This window comes from Urocampus carinirostris, chromosome 17, assembly GCF_059441175.1.
Source record: "Urocampus carinirostris isolate Australia breed hairy pipefish chromosome 17, RoL_Ucar_1.0, whole genome shotgun sequence".
NCBI lineage: Eukaryota > Metazoa > Chordata > Actinopteri > Syngnathiformes > Syngnathidae > Urocampus > Urocampus carinirostris.
In genome coordinates, this window is record NC_142365.1 from 21,030,445 (window position 1) to 21,053,181 (window position 22,737).

At 39.9% G+C, this 22,737-nt stretch overlaps 1 protein-coding gene across 1 annotated transcript in view; it reads left to right on the forward strand.

The window, feature by feature from the left end:
* The window catches only part of LOC148349486 (uncharacterized), a 30,949-nt gene extending 8,934 nt beyond the window's left edge, over window positions 1-22,015 (forward strand). The window contains exons 5-21 of the mRNA XM_088320852.1: window positions 832-894; window positions 1,257-1,467; window positions 1,558-1,782; window positions 6,180-6,329; window positions 6,396-6,671; window positions 6,844-8,651; window positions 8,728-8,854; window positions 9,865-9,970; window positions 10,206-10,411; window positions 11,976-12,181; window positions 12,250-12,398; window positions 12,530-12,644; window positions 12,719-12,906; window positions 14,466-14,607; window positions 15,941-16,067; window positions 16,153-16,323; window positions 19,748-22,015. Of these exons, the coding sequence (XP_088176978.1) occupies window positions 832-894; window positions 1,257-1,467; window positions 1,558-1,782; window positions 6,180-6,329; window positions 6,396-6,671; window positions 6,844-8,651; window positions 8,728-8,854; window positions 9,865-9,970; window positions 10,206-10,411; window positions 11,976-12,181; window positions 12,250-12,398; window positions 12,530-12,644; window positions 12,719-12,906; window positions 14,466-14,607; window positions 15,941-16,067; window positions 16,153-16,323; window positions 19,748-19,771 (4,294 nt within the window). The 3' untranslated portion in view covers window positions 19,772-22,015. The remainder of the gene's footprint in view (window positions 1-831; window positions 895-1,256; window positions 1,468-1,557; window positions 1,783-6,179; window positions 6,330-6,395; window positions 6,672-6,843; window positions 8,652-8,727; window positions 8,855-9,864; window positions 9,971-10,205; window positions 10,412-11,975; window positions 12,182-12,249; window positions 12,399-12,529; window positions 12,645-12,718; window positions 12,907-14,465; window positions 14,608-15,940; window positions 16,068-16,152; window positions 16,324-19,747) is intronic.
* Window positions 22,016-22,737: the final 722 nt, after the last annotated feature.

Genomic DNA, 22,737 nt, shown 5'->3' on the forward strand with positions numbered 1-22,737 from the left:
CCAATGGGAGTTGGACTTTGCCAAACATGTCCTTTGTCACCAATTTTTTTCAGAACCCTTTTTAGCAAATTGTACATGCAAAGTAGATTCATGGAAGGCTTTTATGGCCTCAGCGTTGCATCTCTGCTTTTTGTTGATTATTTTGTGGTGTTGGCTTCTCAAGCCGCGATCCTGCCCCAAGTGGAGGATTTCAAGTATGGTGGGGTCTTTTTCACGTGTGAGGGTAGGAGGTAGCGGGCAACTGACTGACAGATCGGTGCAGCGTCTACTGTAATGCAGACCAAATACCGGTTCGTCATGGTGAAGAAGGAGCTGAGCCAAAAGGTAAAGCTCTCTGTTTAACTGTCTACAGTAAGTTCTTATCCTCACCTATGGTCATGAACTGACCGAATGAACAAAATACTGGATACAAGCGGCTAAAATAAGCTTACTCCGCCGGATGGCTGGGCTCAGAGATTGGGTGGGAAACTCAGTCATCCAGAAGAGGGTTTCAGTGTAAAGCTGCTGCTTCTTCATGTTAAGAGGAGTCATTTGAGGTGATTTGGGCATCTGGTAAGGTTGTCCCCTGAATGCCTTCTTTTGAAAGCATTTCAGACATGTCCCCCTGGCAGGAGGCTCGGGGACAACCCAGGACATGCTGGAGATACTGTCTCTTGGCTAGCCCTTGAACACCTCCGAATCCCATCAAATCAGCTGTTCGAAGAGGTTGGGTATAGGAAGGTCTGGGCTTCCATGCTGAGGTTGCTGCCCCGCTACCCAACTCCAGATAAGAGGAAGATAAAAGATGGATGGATGAATATATTACAATTATGTATGTCTGTTGCCTTATAGACGCAACGGAGGCCAAGTTGCACCCCATCATCCCATCTCAGCATCAAGTCATCAATATAACAGGTAAAGAATTTAGAAGATGTCAAATGAACACTCATAATCCTAATATATGAATTGGTGAGCGCACACAGTCTTTCGTATAGTAAGTAAAAACCTAATCTTTGATCACAAATCTTTAAAACTAATTTGGACTTGTGACAAAAAACTTTTAACACTTTCAGTAGCATTTACAGATGTAGATATCCAAAATTCAGTTTACAAGTGCTAGTACTGAAATGAGGGAAACTTGATCAAGATTCAAGGACACTCCCGTTGTTTTATTGTTTAATATGGTAATCAGGTCCCTTTTACCCGCCCGTGCTGTTTTCACAGTGATTATCTCTTTGACCGAGATGTTTGTTGATCAAGTTTGTTTGTTTGCCAAGGAGGGAACGACCACTCCACCATGCCCAAGACAAGGGTTCCTCAAAGGGGCACAGGATGTCTTTACACATTTGGGATGGCAAAGAACATCCTTTTGAGGCCCAGAACTGGCATCACAACTCTTTCCACAATCGAGCTGGCACCAACCACGGGTATCAAACAGGACCGGGACAGCGCTACACAAACTGGGACAGGCGTGTCGGCAACTCTTTGGTGAGGCCTTTTTAAATGGGCTTACAAAAAAAGTAATTTTGCTTCACAAATTTGGTAAAATATTGTGGTATGTCATCCCGGTGCTTACAGCACAGGAATCCTCGCCTGCACTCTCACAACGGAGCGTTACAAACCCCCCGGGAAAGATTGGCTCCCTGTGAGTTTAGCCGGGGCTTCCTTGCTCGAGCGACCGACGACAGGCCTTGGAAACGACCAGTCTCTCACCAGCACCAAGAAAGCCCGCCCCTGCTACACCCTACGTCATCAAGGGATGAGCATCCAGCCAAGAGGAGCCGGGAATCGCGACCTGATGAGGTTTTTCTAATTCAACAATTTTTAGCTTGGTGACTAAATCATTTTAGCCCTTCAGACAAAAATACTACCATATGTTTGAATTATAAATTGCCGTTTTTTTCATTGTTTGGCCGGGGCTGCGATTTATACTCTGGTGCGACTTTTGTGTGAAATTCTTAACACATCATTATATAATTTCACGAGTTATTTTCACACAAGATCGCAAGAGGTTGTTCTACGCCTGATTTGATCATTTCAACATTGCCAGTGTTGTGCTGAATAATGTCCTCCCGCGTGAATTACTAGAAATTGTGCCAACTTTTGAATACATACATATATACATATATATATACTGGACTGTCTCAGAAAATTAGAATATTGTGATAAAGTTCTTTATTTTCTGTAATGCAATTAAAAAAACAAAAATGTCATACATTCTGGATTCATTACACATCAACTGAACTATTTCAAGCCTTTTATTATTTTAATACTGCTGATTTTGGCTTACAGCTGAAAAAAACTCAAAAACCCTATCTCAAAATATTAGAATACTTCCTCAGACCAAGTAAAAAAAATAATTTTATAACAGCAAAACTAAATCAAACATTTGAAAATGTCCATTGATGCACTCAGTACTTGGTTGGGAATCCTTTTGCACGGATTACTGCATCAATCCGGCGTGGGATGGAGGCAATCAGCCTGTGGCATTGCTGAGGTGTTATTGATGCCCAGGATGCTTCGATAGCGGCCTTCAGCTCATTTGCATTTGTAGGTCTGGTGTCTTTCATCTTCTTCTTAACTATACCCCACAAATTCTCAATGGGGTTCAGGTCAGGGGAATTAGCAGGCCAATCAAGGACAGTGATGCCATGGTCAGTGCACCAGTTACTGGTGGTTTTGGCACTGTGGGCAGGTGCCAGATCATGCTGGAAAATGAAATCCTCATCTCCATAGAGCTTTTCAGCAGATGGAAGCATGTAGTGCTCTAAAATCTCTTGGTACACAGTTGCATTTACTCTGGACTTGATGAAACACAGTGGACCAACACCAGCAGCTGACATGGCTCCCCAAACCATTGCTGACTGTGGGAACTTCACACTGGATTTCAAGCAACTTGGATTTTGCTCTTCTCCAGCCTTTCTCCAGACTCTGGCGCCTTGACTTCCAAATGAAATGCAAAACTTGCTTTCGTCTGAAAAGAGGACTTTGGACCACTCTGCAACTGTCCAGTGCTTCTTTTCCATAGCCCAAGTCAGACGCTTCTTCCGTTGTCTTGAGTTCAGAAGTGGCTTGACCATGGGAATACGGCTATTGTAGCCCATTTCCCGGACACGTCTGTGAACTGTGGCTTTTGATACCTGGACTCCAGCTTCAGCCCACTGTCTTTGAAGCTCCCTCAAAATCTGGGAGCGGCTCTTCTTCACAATTTTGTTAAGGCTGCGGTCATCTCTCTTGGTTGTGCAGCGTTTCCGGCCACATTTTTCCCTTCCAACAGACTTTTTGTGGATATGCTTTGAAACTGCACTCTGTGAACAGCCTGCTCTTTGAGAAATTTCTTTTTGTGTCTTACCCTCCTGATGGAGGGTATCAATGATGGTCCTCTGGACAGCAGTCAGATCAGCAGTGATTTAGTTTACTGAACCAAGCTGAGTGTTTTTAAGGCTCAGGAAACCCTCGCAAGGTGTTTCGAGTTAATTAGATGATTCAGGGGATTAGTCGAATAGCCTACTTGTATACTTTTTCATGATATTCTAATATTTTGAGATAGGATTTTTGAGTTTTCTTAAGCTGTAAGCCAAATTCAGCAATATTAAAATAATAAAAGGCTTGAAATAGTTCAGTTGATGTGTAATGAATCCAGAATGTATGACATTTTTGTTTTTTTAATTGCATTACAGAAAATAAAGAACTTTATCACAATATTCTAATTTTCTGAGACAGTCCAGTATATATATATATATATATATATATACAGTGCATCCGAAAAGTATTCACAGCGCTTCACTTTTTCCACATTTTGTTATGTTACAGCCTCATTCCAAATTGTATTAATTTAATCTCTTATCTCAAAATTCTACACAAAATACTCCATTATGACAATGTGAAAACGGTTTTTTTTTTCACTTTTTTTGAATTTATTAAGAATAGAAAACTAAGAAATTGCATTTACATAAGTATTCACAGCCTTTGCTTAATACTTTGTTGATCCACCTTTGGCAGCAAATACAGCCTTAAGTCTTTTTGAATATGATCCCACAAGTTTAGCACACCTATCTTTAGGAAGTTTTGCCCATTCTTCTTTGCAATTAGTCTCAAGCTCAATCAGGTTGGATGGGAGACGTTTGTGCACAGCCATTTTCAGATCTCTCTAGATGTGTTCGATCCGATTCAAGTCTGGACTCTGGCTGGGCCACTCCAGGACATTCACGGAGTGGTTCTGAAGCCAATCTTTTGAGATATTGCCTGTGTGCTTTGGGTCGTTGTCCTGCTGAAAAATGAACCTTCGCCCCAGCCTGAGGTCAAGAGCGCTCTGGAGCAGATTTTCATCCAGGATATCTCTATATATTGCTGCATTTATTTTTCCTTCTATCCTGACTAGTCTGCCAGTTCCTGCTGCTGAAAAACATCTTGATGCTGCCACCACCATGCTTCACTGTAGGGATGGTATTGGCCTGGTGATGAGCGGTGCCTGGTTTCCTCCAAACATGGCGCCTGGCATTCACACCAAAGAGTTCAATCTTTGTCTCATCAGACCAAAGAAATTTGTTTCTCATGGTCTGAGAGTCATTCAGGTGCTTTTTGGCAAATTCCAGACGGGCCTGATTGGTGGATTGCTGCAGAGATGGTTGTCCTTCTGGAAGGCTCTCCTCTCTCCACAGAGGAACGCTGGAGCTCTGACAGAGTGACCATCGGGTTCTTGGTCACCTCCCTGGCTAAGGCCCTGCTTCCCCGATCGCTCAGTTTAGAAGGCCGGCCAGCTCTAGGAAGAGTCCTGGTGGTTCCAAATGTCTTCCATTTACGAATAATGAAGGCCACTAAGCTCATTGGGACCTTCAAAGCAGCAGAAATTTTTCTGTATCCTTCCCCAGATTTGTGCCTCAAGACAATCCTGTCTCGCAGGTCTACAGACAGTTCTTTTGACTTCATGCTTGGTGTTTGTGCTCTGACATGCACAATTAACTGTGGGACCTTATATAGACAGGTGTGTGCCTTTCCAAATCATGTCCAATCAACTGAATTTACTGCAGGTGGACTCCAATTAAGCTGTAGAAAGATCTCAAGGATGATCAGTGGAAAAAAGATGCTCCTGAGCTCAATTTTGAGCTTCATGGCAAAGGCTGTGAATACTTATGTAAATGTGATTTCTTAGTTTTCTATTTTTAATAAATTAAAAAAAAGTAAAAATAAAACTTTTTCACATTGTCATAATGGAGTATTTTGTGTAGAATTTTGAGATAAGAGATTAAATTAATACAATTTGGAATGAGGCTGTAAAATAACAAAATGTGGAAAAAGTGAAGCGCCGTGAATACTTTCCGGATGCACTGTGTATATATATATATATATATATATATATATGAATAAAACTTTTTTTTTTTTTTTTTTTAAACGTAACCCACTTCAGGGTATGTACACCTCTAGGTTCGTAAAAGGTTTGAGTAAGAAAATCAATGAACCATACTGTTAGAAAAATAAAACTTTTAAGAAGTTTGAACATTTACAACAACACAAAATATATACAGAATAATATCGGGCCAAAAATTAAAAAAAAACATAGAAAAATTGAATGATCATTTTGTTTGAGTTCGTTTTAAACAAACAATCGAGTTGGGTGTTTAGTCAAAGACAAGTCAGTCAGGGGATCGAGAAAGAACAAATATAAGGGTGGTAGGGTTTAATCCTCAAAATGGGTGGATCGCCATTAATCTTGAATCTTGAAGTCCAGATATGTGGAAGATGACTCTAAGTCTACCCTGTAGGCAACTGGGGATGCACAGTTTTTTGGGGGGTTTTAAAAACCCAATTAAGATGGGGAGGTCTTCCTTCTGGGAATGTGTGAAGACCCCGCTATCACGTGGTTTTAAATTAAACTCCCGTTTCCAAAGTATGTCGTAAGTATTTTGAAGACTCAGACACCACACATTGATATCCCATCAAATGCTATTTCAGAGTCCTGCTTGAGTTATAACCTGCAGATAGCTGGCAGCAGAATCTGTCACCCAGTCAGTGATGACCAAGGCAATTGATTTGGAATTCACCAGTCGATCCTGTAGATTTACTTATGTGTGATTGTATTAAAGGTAAAAAATGGTGGTAAAAGTGTTATCATTGTAAAAAAAAAAATATCTAAAACATATCCCTACTTGTTCCCTTGCTGTCCTTCAATTATCTAAAGTTAAGAACATTCCTCTGTTTAGTCTTGTCATCCTGGCTCAAGACATTCTGTTGCCCATCCACCATCCCTGTCTCACCATAACCGATATAACCAAGACGACTGTAAGCCTCCTCATGACCGACCGGGTCCTCTCTACCCCTCTGACCAGAGGACCTCAACAACACAGCAACAGGTACATTATAGTTGCTTACCTATTGAAAATTGTGCTCCATTGATGTTAATTTCTCCTTTTATACAGGAGACCTCAAAACCACGCACTGGAGGGAATACTTTTGGCAAAAGCGATTTAACGGTCCAAAATCGCATTTGCGGCAGCAGGGCTCCGTATCTTGGGAAAGGTTACCAAAAACCGTCTTCATCAGTAGAAGACACACGTTTGCCTTACAGCCACCCAAATCCTCATCATCACCAACAACGGCTCGCCCGCCAACCTACAGTTGAACAGCACAACCCTTCGAAAGAGCGCCTTGAGGAAGGAGAGACCCAAAGGAATCGTCTTCACAAGCAAAGCACAGTACGAAAGGGTTTACGTGAATGGTGCCCAATTATATTTAGCCGATTTGGTTTGATTCTGTTATTTTTTTTCATGTACTTTTTGATAGCACGTCAAAGGTTATGATAAAACACTATTTTAAAAAATTTCTGCAAACAGCATCTGTATAACACTGCTATATCTTTGTTCTCAGGAAATTCAGCGCAACATACAAAGCAATTCAAGAGACCCTGTCCCTTTCAGATCCTCTTCCAAAAATTCTCCTAACTATTCTTCTCCTCATTCAAAAGATTCTGTTAAAAGTCCACACGTTGGCTCTCCACCATGCAAAGCCACCAAGAACAGTCAACAGCATTGCTCAGGCCTCAAAAAGCAGCCCAAAGTCAAGGAAAGCCCCTCCCACAAAACCAGGCTCTCTTCGCCCTCCATCTCATCTCGTACGTCTCCAGCTTGTCCAAAACCCAGTTTTTCGGATGTCAAATACAAGAAAACCACGCAGCCTCGCAGCTTGTCTCCCCACCGCAAGCTGAAGAAAGCAGGAGCTCGACAACTGGTGGACTTTATTCCGGTGAAAAAAAAGAACAGGGATGTGAACAAAAAGTCCAAAGACCGGACAAAGAGTAGCAAAAAAGAACGGAAATCAACTGAGAAAAGGAAGACAATAGATGGGACTAAGAGAAATAATAAGAAAATAACCCAGAAAACTAAAAACGTGGAGAAGAATTCAAGTGGTTCTGGTTTAAATTTTAACTCCTTAGTTGAGGCAGTGCTCCAAGATAACCAAGAACAGAAAGCAAAACCCATCAATTTGCTACCTTCCCTCTTGTGTGAAACCTTGGAACCTCTTAACAAAGCACCTGCTGTGAGTTTTGAGCAGTCAGGCAAGGGGCAAGGAGGTCTTCTCCATGCCCCAGACCTCCAGCCCGTTGGTGTAATCACAAACACAGAAGTCGGAGACGACCTCTCCAACACCCCTCCCGTCCTCAGCAGGCAGGGCTCACCGGTATCTGACCTGGCAGAGAACCAAGATGACGTGGAGAATGGGATGCTGTGCAGGCCCATGCTCCAGCCCAGTCCCAGTCAGTGTTTGTTTCCTCCGCACTTGGAAGACTGTGACAGAGGTCAAAATAAGCCGGTGCCAGAAGATCCATCAGGAACCACTCATATGCTCCAAGAGGAGAAGAAAGAACTCCCAGAATTACACCATCAGCAACAAAAAGCAGGTTTGGATGATGTTTTCAAGAGTTTAGCTTCATTCCTCAGTAGTCAAAGGACGGCGTGCCGAGGTGGTCCTTTTGGGGGTTCTCATGGGGTTAAGCTGGCCTCTACACTCGCTTTGGGGCCAGAAATCAAGCAGCAAGGCTCCACTCTCAAATCGCACCAGGCGTCCCCCTCAGAAGCAAGCGACCGCTCCGAAAAGCACCGAAAAAAAACTGAGCGTAAGTCAATGGCAGAGACCTGCAATCAAATTCTGGCGCCTGTCAAGGATAAACACGCCCAAACTGAGCAAGAGGTCAGCGCGGAGCTGAGACTGACCACCACCCACGTTGCCCCTTTCAACCAACTCATCTCATCAAAAAAAAAAAACAAGGGTGACAATTCGCAGGCTTCTGTTGGAATTAAAAGACAAAGAGATGAAAGCAAACCAAAAAAATCCCTTCCCAGCATTTATGAAGTGCCCAATAAGAAAGTGAAACATGAAAAGGCAAGAGCACACATCATAAAGATAAAAGATGATGTCAGCGTGCTTGGAAATGTTGCTAGCACTTCCCAGATGAAAACCTCAAGCTTGCTAGCAACGGCAACCAAGCCAACTCCTGACAATCCACTCCAGCGCAAAATCCTATCGCTGGGATTCACCAAGGAGCTGAAGGTCCTCTTGGTAAAAATGAATATTGAGGGGAAAAACGTGTTCAAAGCAGAAGAGGTCAAAGGGAACAAAGTTCCTCTTTGTCAGGTTACCATCCAAAACACGGGGGCAGAGGTTGTGGAAGCTTGCAAGTAAGTGGTCAGATTGTTGTCAGTGTTCGCTGAAACAAGAGTTAAATACAAGCCCGGTTTTGTCTTTTTATAACAGATGGGCAAAGGTGAAGGGGAAATTCAAGGAGTCATACGTTCTGCCTTCACTCTCTGTCAAACCGAGAATCTCCAGCCACATTTCCATACCTCGGGAGAAGCTCAACCCTCCCACGCCAAGCATCTATGTAAGTCCTACATGAGTGAAGGACAGCTAGTAGATGATACACCTTGAATTGTAACTAAAGGTTCTGCACTGCGTGAAAAAAGCGTTTTATTGGTGGATCATTTTTCAAACAATTATTTATTTTAAAATTATTTTGAAATAAACTTATTCTTTTGTGACTGTATATCATTTTTCTGTATAAAATGCAAGAAATATATTACTTTAAGTTGCTGTCCAGAATTTGTAACTGCCGCCATCTTCTGGCTTACAGCCATGATCACAGCCTCATTTAGCTCATTCATCATATAGATGCATGTCTTGCATCTATATGATGAATGAACTCTTGTTCATTCATCTTTGGAGGGGTTTGGGTTAGCGTATATACTGTATTTAAAAAAGGAATTTCTTTATTTTTACCATTTTCATGCTACACTAACAAAAAACTGAAACGACGAGTATGAAGTCACTCCTTATCACGCGAGCAATTTAAACGGACAAAAATTGTGGCTCAGATGACTATTTACAGTAGCTTCTTTCAGACATTATAAAATTCCAAAAGAATTGACGCCCTTTTTATTACACTTTGACATCATTGAGTGATGTCAGTTATAAAAAGAAAATTTAATACAACATAGACCAAACACAGACGGAATCACAAATGAAATCGGGCACAGAATCTCTGTTTCATTTTTTTTTGTGCACCATTCAGTGAATTATAGCTTATGAATTATTATTTGGCTTAGGATTCATCACATTTTCTGATTCTTTTTATTTAATTTTTACGGGCAGCACTCAGTGACCTTTAAACAGCTGTGGATTGATTCTCCCTTTGGATTTATTCATTGAAAAAATGACTACAAAGTCATAGAAAGTACTTAAATTTTGCCATAAAAAAGTATACGAACCCTGACAATTACTAAAGTATTTAATTACAATGATTTTTCTATAGAAAACTTGCATTGGACTAGTTTTGCCACACCATCACATTTGAACTGCTCAACGCTGCAAGCTTAATATTGCTATTGTTTGCAGTTGGAGAGCAGGAGGGACGCTTTCTCGCCAGTCCTGCTCCAGTTCTGCACCGATCCCAAAAATGCAGTTACTGTCATCCGAGGCCTCGCTGGCTCCCTACGCCTCAGTGAGTTTATACACAACTCAAATTCTGAGAGTGCTTGGGGCTATAATTGCTCTTTATTCTTCGTCATTAGTGTGTGGGAAGATCTCAACCCTACAATGAAATACATTTGATCACTGGCGGGAAAGGGGCAATCTTGTGTATCTCATTTAGTCCCGTCATTGAAGTTGACACGATAAGTGCAATCGAGTTTTGTGGGTCTGATAAAAACGCTCTTCTTTTTTCTTTCCAATGTGAGACCTTGGTTTGTTTTCCACCAAATCACTGGTGGAGGCTAATGCGGAGCATGCTGTGGAGGTGAGGACTCAAGTCCAGCAGCCAGCAGACGAAAACTGGGACTCCCACGGCTCTGCTCAAACGTGGCCCTGCGAGAGCAGCCGATCCCATACTACCATTGCCAAATACGCTCAGTACCAGGCCTCTAGCTTTCAGGAGAGCCTGCAGGTTGGTAGGCCTTTTTCCTTTGGGGCAATAACACGACTGCTTTTTAAGTCTGCAAAACTCAGAAACCGGGTGTAAAATAAACGGACTACAAGGCGCGCACCTACAAACCCCACATTAGTCGGACATTTTGAGGTGCGCCTTATATGCGGACAAAATTGGAAATACCTAATTCGTGCGATCATTGATCAGTCAATAAACATATTGCTGACCCCAATTGCATGTTTGTGTGAATGTGCAATGAAGCTCGAGATGGGTAGAAATGGTAATAGCACAGATTCCTAACTACCATGCCACTAGAGATATTTGTGTTGGTTCACAACTGCCCGAAACACGAATCATTCTGGGGGTGAGCGCTGAATTCAATTCACTAGACCGCTAGATACAATTAACCCATGAAAAGGCAATAGGTCTTATGTCATTATCACTCTGTTTTAGCCACATATGTTAGAGTAGAGAGAATGTTGTTTCACTTTTTCTCAGCTAAAACTAAGCATTAAACTTAACAAACTTTTTGAATATGCAGTTCCCTTTATTCTGTTTAGATTGACTAAATTACTTCTCTCAATGCCCTTATTGTCATTCAGTTGGAAATCCCTGCACTCTGTAATGACTTTGTGAGTCGACTGTACAATGGACCGGTTTAATGCCTGACAATATTATTTTGGCCTAGTCCAATAATAACAACAATTTTGTACCGGGACTTAAAAAAGCGTGATGATGAGCCTAATACCTTTTCACTTTTTCATTTGTATCCCTACTGTATCTCCACGCCACAATTTTTGCTTTCCCTTTGCATCCTATGTCATGCAATTGAAGGAAATTGTTATCAGTGATATATTCTGTCTGATCAATGTGCGGATACCAAACATTTGAAATATGGGCCTTTGTTTAAATAACCCCCCCAAAATGGCCTCATTCTGCTTGAACTTCCCCCAAAACTGTCTTGTTTCTATTTTCTAAGAAAATGAGCCCTATTGTAAGAAATTCAAAACAATGTGGTAATTTGGTTTAACCCCGTCCCAAAAATGTTTACTTTTTATCACAACCTCAGAAATATACTGTATGGTAGGAACTACTGTAGGGTCATTTATTTAACATAACTCTAAAAAATATACTTAATTAAATTTCACCCCCTCCGCATGGCAACACACAAAAAAAAACTCATCTTATTTAGGTTTTTTATTTAATCAGGGTGGCAGTGAATGATTTAAGACAATCCCCAAAATTAAAGAACGTTTTTTTTTTGTAATAAACAAATACATGGCATCCCCCAAAACCTGGGTCACTGTATTGTGAGATCTGTTTCAGAACCCCCCAAATTGTATTTGTATAAAACAACCCCAAAGGGATAGTTCATGTTGTCATAAAATTCCCAACAAATTGGTTTGATCCTTATCGTTTTGTAGGCTTTTCACCCAAGTCGTGTTATTTCTAAAAAACAAATTTTTTAATCCAGTTTAGAGCATAATCCGCAACTTATGCCTGAGTTGCTGAAGTTGTGAATCGTAAGGTAATTTAAACATTTGGCCAACCTTCTATCTAAGCTCATGTAGATGCTTTGTAGGAGGAGAAAGAGAGCGAGAATGAAGAAGAAGAAGAGCAAGCCAACTCCTCCAAACCGTCAACCGCTGCCAAAGCAGGTGACGGTATAACCGCCTCTGTGCCCCCCTCTGGCATAAACGCTGCAGCAAATGCACCCAGCTCTGAAGTGAAACCCATTGGAAAAATAATCAAATTTGGGACCAATATTGATCTCTCAGACCCAAAACGGTGAGTTGATCGGATCTCATTCTTTGAAACGTGTGTTTATCGGACATGGTGCGCCACATTTTCTTTAGGTGGAAACCTCAGCTGCAGGAGCTGCTCAAGCTTCCGGCCTTCATGCGAGTAGAGTCGGTCAACAATATGCTCAGCCATGTCGGGCACACCATCCTGGGAATGAACACCGTTCAGCTTTATATGAAAGTTCCCGGCAGCCGGACACCAGGTCAGTGTCACTCTGATGTACAGGGGATTTACCTAATCAATGGCAGAACTGTGGAACATCATTCACATCTAGAGCCATGTGTGGCACCAAATGAAAAATTACAACATTCGATTGCGACCATTTTCCATCAGGTCACCAAGAGAACAACAACTTCTGCTCAGTCAACATCAATATCGGACCAGGTGACTGCGAGTGGTTTGCTGTGCACGAACACTACTGGGAGTTCATCAACAAATTCTGTGAGAAGTGAGTGAGGAAGCGGGGTTAAACAAATCGGACGAAGGCCCTGGTTTGGACTTTTTAATGTACTTTCACTTCAGGCATGGAGTAGACTATCTCACGGGGTCCTGGTGGCCAGTTCTGGAAGACCTTTACAAGTCCAACATCCCCGTCTACCGTTTCATTCAGAGGCCCGGCGACTTAGTGTGGATCAATGCCGGGACGGTGCACTGGGTACAAGCAGTGGGCTGGTGCAACAACATCGCATGGAATGTGGGACCTTTGAACTGTGAGAAAATTCTCTTTGAGATTGTGTTAATTATTGTATTGAATATTTAGTCGATTAATTAGATAAAAACAATGCTTTCACTTGAATTCATGTATTCTTAAACAGTAAAAAAACTGGTATCCAACCGACCAGAATTAGTTCGGACCAAAATATTACAACTCTGAATTTTGCTGCCAAGAAAGTATTAAGTTGCTGTGTGTATTGGGAGATTGCCGTGCGGGCTGACTGCCAAAATTACCTTATTCATTGCAGGGCTGCTACGTGGTGTGGTTGCAGACATGCAATTTAATAAACATAGTGCAAATAGAGGACTTTCCTTGAGGCTACAAATATGGCACGTTTGTGAAACCATTTCTATTCTCAGCATTGTAAGTGACAGATTTTTTGCGAAATGTAGCACGGAATTAACATTTATCTCTGGCCCCGTAATTAGAGATAGTGTGATAATATTACAAAAGCCTGTCAGTACCAAAGTTTTGCGGTAGGACCTTGTGTGTAATGCGCACCCAAATTTGTAGCTGTCAAACTCACGGCCCGCGGGCCACATCTAGCCCAGCGTACAATAACTCTCAAACTACAGATCCCACAATACATCGCTTCTGCTGCCGCCACAAGACTTCCTGAAAATGTTCCCGCATCAATCGAGTTAGTTGTAGCCTGACGTGGCAGCCACTTTTAAAACTATTTACTGAAAAACAGCCCGGCCAGTTGAAAAACAAGACCAACAAGTGAAATTAATAGTGAATTTTTAGTGTCGGGAAGCAGAGACTTCACGTCCGGGGGCGACCTTCTATATTTCATTATGAAAAGGTAGGCTAAATGGAGAAAAGCAGGGTGATGTTTTTGTTGCTGTGGATTACGCGGATGCAAAACCCTCACAATAACCAAGAGAAAAGTGGAATTGGAAAACGGAGCCTTTAAACGATTGGAGGATCAATATTTGTTAACTGACATTGCTGGTAATCCCATGTGTCTTCTTCATGGAGCTTATGTGGCCCTGATTAAGGAATTTAATGCACTACTAGAGAAAACATCAGAGTAAGCTGGAAAACTGAATGCAGAGCAGAAGATACAGAAAGTTAAACAGTTAAAATAGAATATGAGGATTTTTTTTTCACCAAAGTGAAAAGCACAAATTTTCATTATAGTTCCATTTCTTTTTTTTCCATATTTTGAGATAATTTTTATGGAAAGCAAAGTTTTTTACGTTATTTAATGTTAATTTATTTATACTGGAATGATGTTCCTGTCTGTTTGAAATTCATATTTATGTTTAAAAAAAAAAGGCAAGCGTATTCAAAAAATATTAATCCTGTACAGCCTGCGACCAAAGGTATGGTTTGAGTTTTGGCCCTCTGTGCAATTGAGTTTGAAACCCCTGTAATACACAAATAAATCCTGTATATGGATGATCTATAAATAGAAATAATAGTTCTACATTATCAAAAGTTTCTACCGATGTGTTTTTGTAATGAAAAATAACCAGCAGGTGTCCTTCTTTCTGGATTTCCTAGCTTTGCTGTCAATTTGTCACACGTGTTCTTTGTTCTGTTGGACAGCATACCAATACCAGCTAGCTTTGGAGCGTTACGAATGGAACGAACAGAAGAAAGTGAAGTCGATCGTTCCCATGATTCACGTGTCCTGGAACGTAGCTCGCACCATCAAAATTGCAGACGCTGACACCTTCAAGATGATTAAGTATGATTTCTGTTGGTTCTATCTAGTGTTTTGTTTTTTAGGGTTCACTGTGTTCCCATTTTTTATTTGGATTGAGGCACAACTATATTCACACTCTACTCCTTAAGGAAGGGAAAGTATCCAAGGGCACTTGGAACTGACAATAAAGAAATATGCACTGAATAAGTAAAAGACAAGTACTGAAGGAAGACAGATTTTTTTTCATTTGCATGTTCAAATCAACATCCGGGTAGTTAGACAAGAAGGGTAAAAACTAGCGCTGGTGTGAACAGTTTAAAGTTTTCATCTATGATAAAACAGAATATTAGTGGCTTTTAAGTACAGAGTAAGGCTAAATTGGTTTCACAGATGCCTTTTTAAAATGGCTGACAATCCACCCTTTATATACCTAGGAGGAGGAACACATAAGTTAGTGAAAAATTCCGAAGGCACCAGCTTCACGCTAGTCTTTTTTTCCAGACCGAATCCTGCTGATGGTTTGATAAGATTCAAGACCTCTCACCCAACAGTAAATCACAACATCCTCTAGAACAATTTAGAGACTGTATAATGATTAGAAAAATTGATATATTGTGGCGACAAGTGAATAAAAACAGAAGTAAATAAGTACATTCTAATCTATGGATCATTATTAGGCTCAATGATTACCACAAAATGATTAACTTGATACAAATATTGATGTGAGGATTTAAAAGAATGAAAATGATATAAATGTAAAACAAAATTTAAAATATTCAAACAGTAAACAAATATTTGTACACTGGTGTATTTCTTAAACTGCAATGTTTAATAGTTAAATGAATCAGAGAGAAATGTACACATTTTTTACCTTTTTTTCTTCAAAGGTATGAAACTTACAATTTTTTATTTCAAAGTATTGGATTGTATTAAAAAGATTATGAGGATATTGAAATGTATTACTGAAAAAAGTCATAATTGTTTGGGTTTTCCAGTTATATCATTTTCATTCTTTTAAATCATCACATTAAAATTTATATCAAGTGAATCATTTCACCGTAATTAATGCGCCTTATGATTATGATCAACTTATTTGAACATACTTATATAATTCTTGTTTTCTACACTTGTCGAAAACAACCATCCATTTATCTAGTAGTTATACAGTATCTACATTGTTCTAAGTGGTGTTGTTTTTCATTTGTTTATAGCAATAAAAATCTCAAAACTGCTCTCCAGCACCTGTGTTAATCTGTCTCGTCTCGCAACCAAGATGGCAATTCTAACACATCGTGGGAGGAAGTCTCTCTTACTTCAGTACTTGGCAGCTATGGGGGAAATGTTGCCTAAACTGTCGGATCTTGGTTTCTCACAGACACTGCCTCCTGCAGTCCATCAAGCATATTCAGATTTTAAGGCAACGACTGGTGGCCTCCGGGAAGAAAATCTCATATCAGAGTCGGCTGAAGGAAGAGCCGGCTTACTACTGCAACGAGTGCGACGTCAGTCCTCCGGCTCTTTTGTTTTTTTTCCCCTTTGAACTGATGTGGTCAGACCCACCGTGTACTTTGCGTGGGGTTCGTGCAGGTGGAGGTGTTCAACATGCTGTTCGTGACCAGCGAAAATAGCTCCAAGAAGACTTACGTGGTGCACTGTGAGGACTGTGCCCGGGCCAAGAGCCGCTCGTTGTCCGGAGTGGTGGCGCTGGAGCAGTATCGAACAGACGAGCTGATGAAGATTTATGACGACTTCACACTGGTAAGTCTCATCAAAACCCCTTCCTTCTATCCAGCTCACTGATAAGTTTATAGTTTAGTAAAGTGTTTCTCAACTAGTTGGTCGGGATGCAAAAGTAGGTCGCGGACCTGTTTTTACTGGGTCACGGGCCTTTGCTTTGGCAAAGCTATGCCAAGAAGAAGAAAAACAGAGGATCAATTAAACTCAACAGTAGATAATGATAATGCCCTGCTCAATCTCTTCGACCTGTCTAGTCGATCAGCACGTTTAAAAAGTACCACATCTCATTTTTTTGTGATTTTGTTAGGTTTATTTCCATGTTCTGCCCATAATAAAGGGTCCTAAGAAAGTTAGTGGTAAGGGAACGTGGTTAACAGTGACAACGATCGAGTTGAACAAGGAAACTATTGTGAAATATGAAAATAGTGTACAAGTGTCTGCCATTGAAGCGCTGCTGGGAGGTACAGTAAATGGTTGAAAAATTGTATATATTAAGCTCTTTAGCAGTATATTAATCTTTATTAACTTCTTTATTAAATAGTTACCTATGTTTATGTGCGCACTTTTTAGTATTTTTAAATTTTAATATGTGGTTGTTTTAAAGCAGTTTTACTGGGTCGGTTAACAGGGATGTGGGATACGCAAGTTAATATGTTACTTGTAGTCGTTTTGGTTTTGCTGATAATTTTTTTCTAAAAACAAAAAAAGACGAATATATTCTACTATCTGTACACAATCATTTCATTTCATAAATTTGAGACTTTGAATTTTTTCTTGATCCGGGTCAAGGCTTGTTATTAGAGTGGAGTGGGTCTGGACGTCAGACTAGTTGAGAACCAAAAGTTTAGTAGACACTCAAAATAGAAAGGAAAACATCAATTTATTTTAAACTTGGAAGAAAAGTACAGGAGCGGACTGTACAAAAATCCTTAATTTGTAGAATTAGAATCTGTTATAAAGGTCCTCCCTCCCATGAGCCCTTTCTTTTTATTAAATCTCCTAGCTTAAAATAAACAGAAACATACCGGCCTATTGGGAGTGTCATGTCTCATCTCATCTCATTAGCCGTACCGCTTATCCTCATTAGGGTCGCGGGGAGGCTGGAGCCCATCCCAGCCATCTCCAGGCAGTGGGCAGGGGACACCCTGAACTGGTTGCCAGCCAATCGCAGGGCACACAGGGACAGACAACTCATTCGCTCATTCACACCTATGGACAATTTGGACCGGCCAATTCACCTGAAATGCATGTTTTTGGAACGTGGGAGGAAACCGGAGTGCCCGGAGGAAACACACGCAAGCACGGGGAGAACATACAAACTCCGCACAGGAAGTCTGGAGCTGGATTTGAACCCACGACAGGTTCCCATGACATGAACTGTGCCGCACAAGCGCTAACCACTGCGCCGCCGTGCTGCCCTGGGAGTGTCATGTATTAAAGTCAAAATAACAACAGTGTGGAATAATGGTTAAAAAAAACAATTCTGGCATCATATGCAATCTCCTTTTACAGGTGTCCAATATTGTAAAAATAAAGTAGAATAAATCCCGGCTAGCTCGTTTCATCTCTTTTTATAAACATGAATTATCTCCTTCAAATCTGGTTTATTGCCCAAGTGTGTGAAAAACAAACAAACAACAAAGCCTGGTGGTTTGCCAAGTCATCCTTAGGTTTTTTATGCTATTATGCAAAAACTACATTCTTGGCTTGAAAAAATGCTCATTTTAGACAGGCTAATGTCTCGCTATAATGCAGTTCACCTTTCCTTGTTTCACTTCTTAACGCATTTTCATTATTGATTGTGTTTGCCTAAGAAGTCCCTGAGTGGAAAATAAAACACAGGACGAATCAAACAAAACTCCTGTGCTTCTAGCATGTCAGAGGGGAGAATGTCAACTAGACTAGTATCAGTTTTAACAACTGACAGTTATCGTTTTTAACATTTTAAAGACTGCAGTATGTTTTACAGATTGCAGCTCAAGCTTTTTTTTAGTAGTGAAATATACACATATATGGGTAACGCATGTCATCAAAACCATATTAGATTGAATGTTACTTGAATCTTTCAGAAGCGACTCACCGTTCTTACTACAGCGGTCTTGAATCTTGTCAAACCACCGCTATTGCACCGTTTCAGACTCTCAGCAGAGTTTTTATACATGTAGAGATGCATCACTCTGTTGGTAAAACGTGTCTGGCGACAATAGCTGACAATGGAATTTATTGTCGACCAGGGTTCCCTCTAAGCTGCGCGCGTGCGCAATTGCGCACTGCTCGCACATTCTCAGCGCACAAGAAGATCTAGCCAGCGCACAAAAATGAGGGCTCAAAATTACTAATTAAGAAGCGACTCAAGTCAAAAATACAGTGCATGAAGGTAAAAATACAGGGGTTCCCCTGACGTTGTGTCCTAAATGCGGTATTTTGAAGTCGAGTCGAAGGAGAACGAAGTTGAGTAAAGTTAGTAGAGTTTGCCGGGGAACCGGCTTCTTCGGCTCTGCTCATTAAAAGGAACTGGCTCTTTCAGGTCCTAAACAGCTCTTCGGGTTGTTTTTGCTTCTTTAATCCCAACATGACCAAATATTATGTAAAATTATGCACAAAATGACTTAAAGGAAGGGGGGAATAGAACAAAAAAGAAAAAAATACCAAAATGAAAAAGTAGTGAAAAGCTGAGAAAAAAACAAAAGGAAGAGAAAAAAGAAGGAAAAATTTAGAAAAAAGCCAGAAAAAAAGAAAAGAAGAAATGTGGGAAAAAAGTAAATAGAGAACAAAAAGAAAAAAGTAACAGATCGACAAAAATAAACACAATGAGATTTTTTTAAAGGAATTTTTTAAAAAGTGGAAAAAAAAGACGGAAAAAAGAAGAAAAAGTTTGTGTTGCATTGAAATAATTTCCGATTATATCAAGTGAATCTTGTTGCCAACATTGTACTTCCACTTAAAAAATGGGATTAAGTTCAGTTCTGTATCTTACAACCGACTAAATAAGCCCCCAAAAATGTTAATATTATGCGACAAAATATATCAGGAAATAAAAAGAAATGGATATCTTGTGAAAGAATTGTAAGAACACTTAGGCCGTACAACCTTTGCAATAGTACATGAGTCAATTCATTCAAAAGAGAAAAATAATTTTGCATTGCCGGAAACTCAGCAAAATGTAACTTGATGTTAAGTTTTGGACATGTTTGATAATTAATTATCTTGCCACACTTGGGATTATGGTTGCTCACTGTTGTTTCAAGCGCTGCTCACCGACTTTGTGTGAACGCTCAGACCCGTGGAAAATTACAGGGAACATTGTTGTCGACTGTTTTTATTATCGAGTATCGTCAACTGATCGTAGCAGCCCTAGTCGGCACAAGTGCGTTTCATCAATCAGGCAAAAAAGTGTTATTGACTATTATCTATTGTAATGTATTGTGTCTGTTCTCCCACTCAGGCTCCGTCACCCGTATCAAAATGATGTCTTTACGCCACAACCCAACCGGTGGGCAGCGCAAAGGAGCCAGCGAATCAGGCAATTACAGTTTACATCATACAAGAAGGTAGAACTACTCGACAAGTCCAATTTCAGCTCTCGCTCTCTCCCCCATACCAGCCGCTGATTGGACTCAGGCTTTGAAATAGAATGACTAGAATGGTTTTTGTCGCGGAAGATTGAACAAAAAATGGAACACTGAGCAAGCACTGGAAATCAGGTTACTCACATCCAACGGACTCTGCTGTGATTCAAAAGTAGCTTATTTGATGGATCCGTTTCAGGTACTTTTATGCAAATTGTTTTCTACACCAATCTAGTTATTCTATATGTCCAATGAATTTGCTATGATTCCATCGTACCAGCGGGGGGGAAACGTAGCTGATTGTCACATTTGCGTGGTCTCTGTATTTTCTGTTGAATTTCAGGTTCAATTGTCAGCAACCTGCATGGAAAAAAACTCTTCTTGAGGTGCTAAATGATGAGGATAGAAAACGCCTTAATCGATAAATGAAAGTGAAAATAAAAACACAAATCAATAATTTATTTAATAGAATATAATGGAAAATATTGTATAAATGCATGTAAGAATAAAAAAAAAAACCATGATTAAAAAATATGGAAATAAATACTTAAATAAATCCTGAAAGAAATATATGACTGAAAATGGTATACTTACCTTGTTAATGATTAGTTTTGTAATTATTTCCACATTTATTTTGGGGATTTAAGTTTTTTTTCAACTTATTCAACTTTCAAACCATAGAAATAGATCAAAAAATGTATTAAAATATAAAAATATCTTAAGAGTACTAGTGATAGGATCTTTTTTTATTACCATTGAATTTACACAGCTCCAGTTTATTTTTATATTTAATTAATAATGTATTAGTATTTTCTTTTTTGCTATTTTAATTTGGAATTATAGTTAAAGGGACAGTGTGTATTAGTTGACCACTAAATGTCATTATTTTGTGTTGTGCAAAAAAAAACTTGTACTAAAAAGCACAGGAAAGAATACAAACTAAGGAGACTCAAAGTGACCAAACTGCACAATTTTTCTCCTTTTTTTTTTTGCCCAGCCTTTTGCAAGATTTGGGGGTTTTGGGGTACTTGAACCCCACTCTAGGTTAGGCTAGTGTTTTGTAAAATAAAAAACCCAAGTTTATATGATAGCTTATATATTTTTTCATCAGTTTTTATTAAATAAATGAAGTCTTTTACTACTAGGGGGCACTAAATAATACACTGTCCCTTTAAGTCTATTTTCACTTTAATTTACATTTTTGGGCATTTTGGCTTCCTCCATACAACATGATCCAAATCTTCTTTATTGTTGTCAGATCAGTTCCCAAAACTAATACTACCAGCCTGAAAGTACACCACATCGGCCTTGTGAACTGTATGCGGAGAGTAAAACTATGCCAAAATGTTGTTTTTACAACTTAAAAAAATGGTTGAAAAATGTTCTCCAATCTACGGGTTTGTTCATTAACTAACGCTCGTTTTTTTTTCAGTTGGGAATCTGACAGACGACGATAACATAGAAAAGCAAACGTAGCTATTTTATGAGTTCCCTCCTGCGAAAGAATTCCAATTTTATACCTCTTTGTGTTGCTTGGTTTTTGCTTTTAGAAAATATTAACCTTAATAACTTGTACATTGTGAATGACTTTACGGGATCTAAAAAAAATGGAGTGCATCGATGACTTCGCAGGGAATAACCAATTATCTGCCATTGTCAGAGTTGTTCAAGTCTAGCCTTCTATGTTTGGGAGATTTCCATCATCCTTAACACCATAACCATATAGACGCAGGGCTCGTACAGGTGCTTGAAATCCTTGAAAATGCTTGAAGTTTAATGTGTTTTATGGGATTGGAAAGTGCTTGAAGTTGTTGTTTAACCACACGTCTGCTTAAAAATGATGCCAACACTGCTCTCTGATGGATTCACTTTGCCATTGCATTTCTTCTTCCCCTGTGATTAACGGAAGCTGGCATAAGTTTGTATGGCATTGTCCTTTGAAGCGTCGTTGCCTTCTATTGGTCATGCCCAAGAGGACAGGTGCATGCTACACCTAAACGCCGCACTATGAAATGTGTGTTAGTGCAAAGATTTCTCATCGATTTTGGGCCCTGCAAAAACTGAAGGTAGCGTTTCCTAGTGGTAAATTGTAAGAACTGTTTTTTTTTTTCGTGTTTAAAGTCATTAAATGGTGCTTGAATTTGGCCATGAAAAAGGTGTATGAACCCTTAAGACATTTTGTCCGCAACCTAAGAAAGTGACGGTAGAATGAGGTTTGTCGTAGTTAGGAAATATCTTGCATACTGGGTGTCAAAATGAAGGGGAAACATTGAACCAGTCCAAGATTGAAGTGTTTTGGTCATTACCGTAATTTTCAGACTACACGCTGTTACTCTTTGCTATATTTTAAACTCTGCCGCTCTAAACATGGTGCTGCTTATTCTTTTTTTTTTTTTTTTTTTTTGCGTGGCGGCATCACAGGTTTTGAGTATCAAGGATCATTTTGGAATTCAACCATCGCGAAAAACGAGGGCTTACTGTAATGCATAACAGGAGCAAAACAGGTGGTTTAACAGCACTTTATTCAATATTTACAATCCACAACTATTACATCCACAAATCAGGTCCTCAATTTAGGCTTGTCCAAAGTCTATCCCAGGGCCAGGTTATGACCTATGATCACATTTTTATTCTCATGACATTAATATGTAACCCGCCAGTTATGCTGACGGCAGTTTAAAATAAATCGTACCAAAAAAGATACAATTTCACCAGATGATGGCAGTAGCACCTTGGCCACCTTACCCTTAGCTTTCTGTCAAAATTTTAGCCAACACCATTTACGACACGACAACTCTAAATTAAAAAAAAAAGGAAAGTTGACTGTGAGGGCCGCCGCTTCCTGGACAAGTGGAGTATTTTTTTC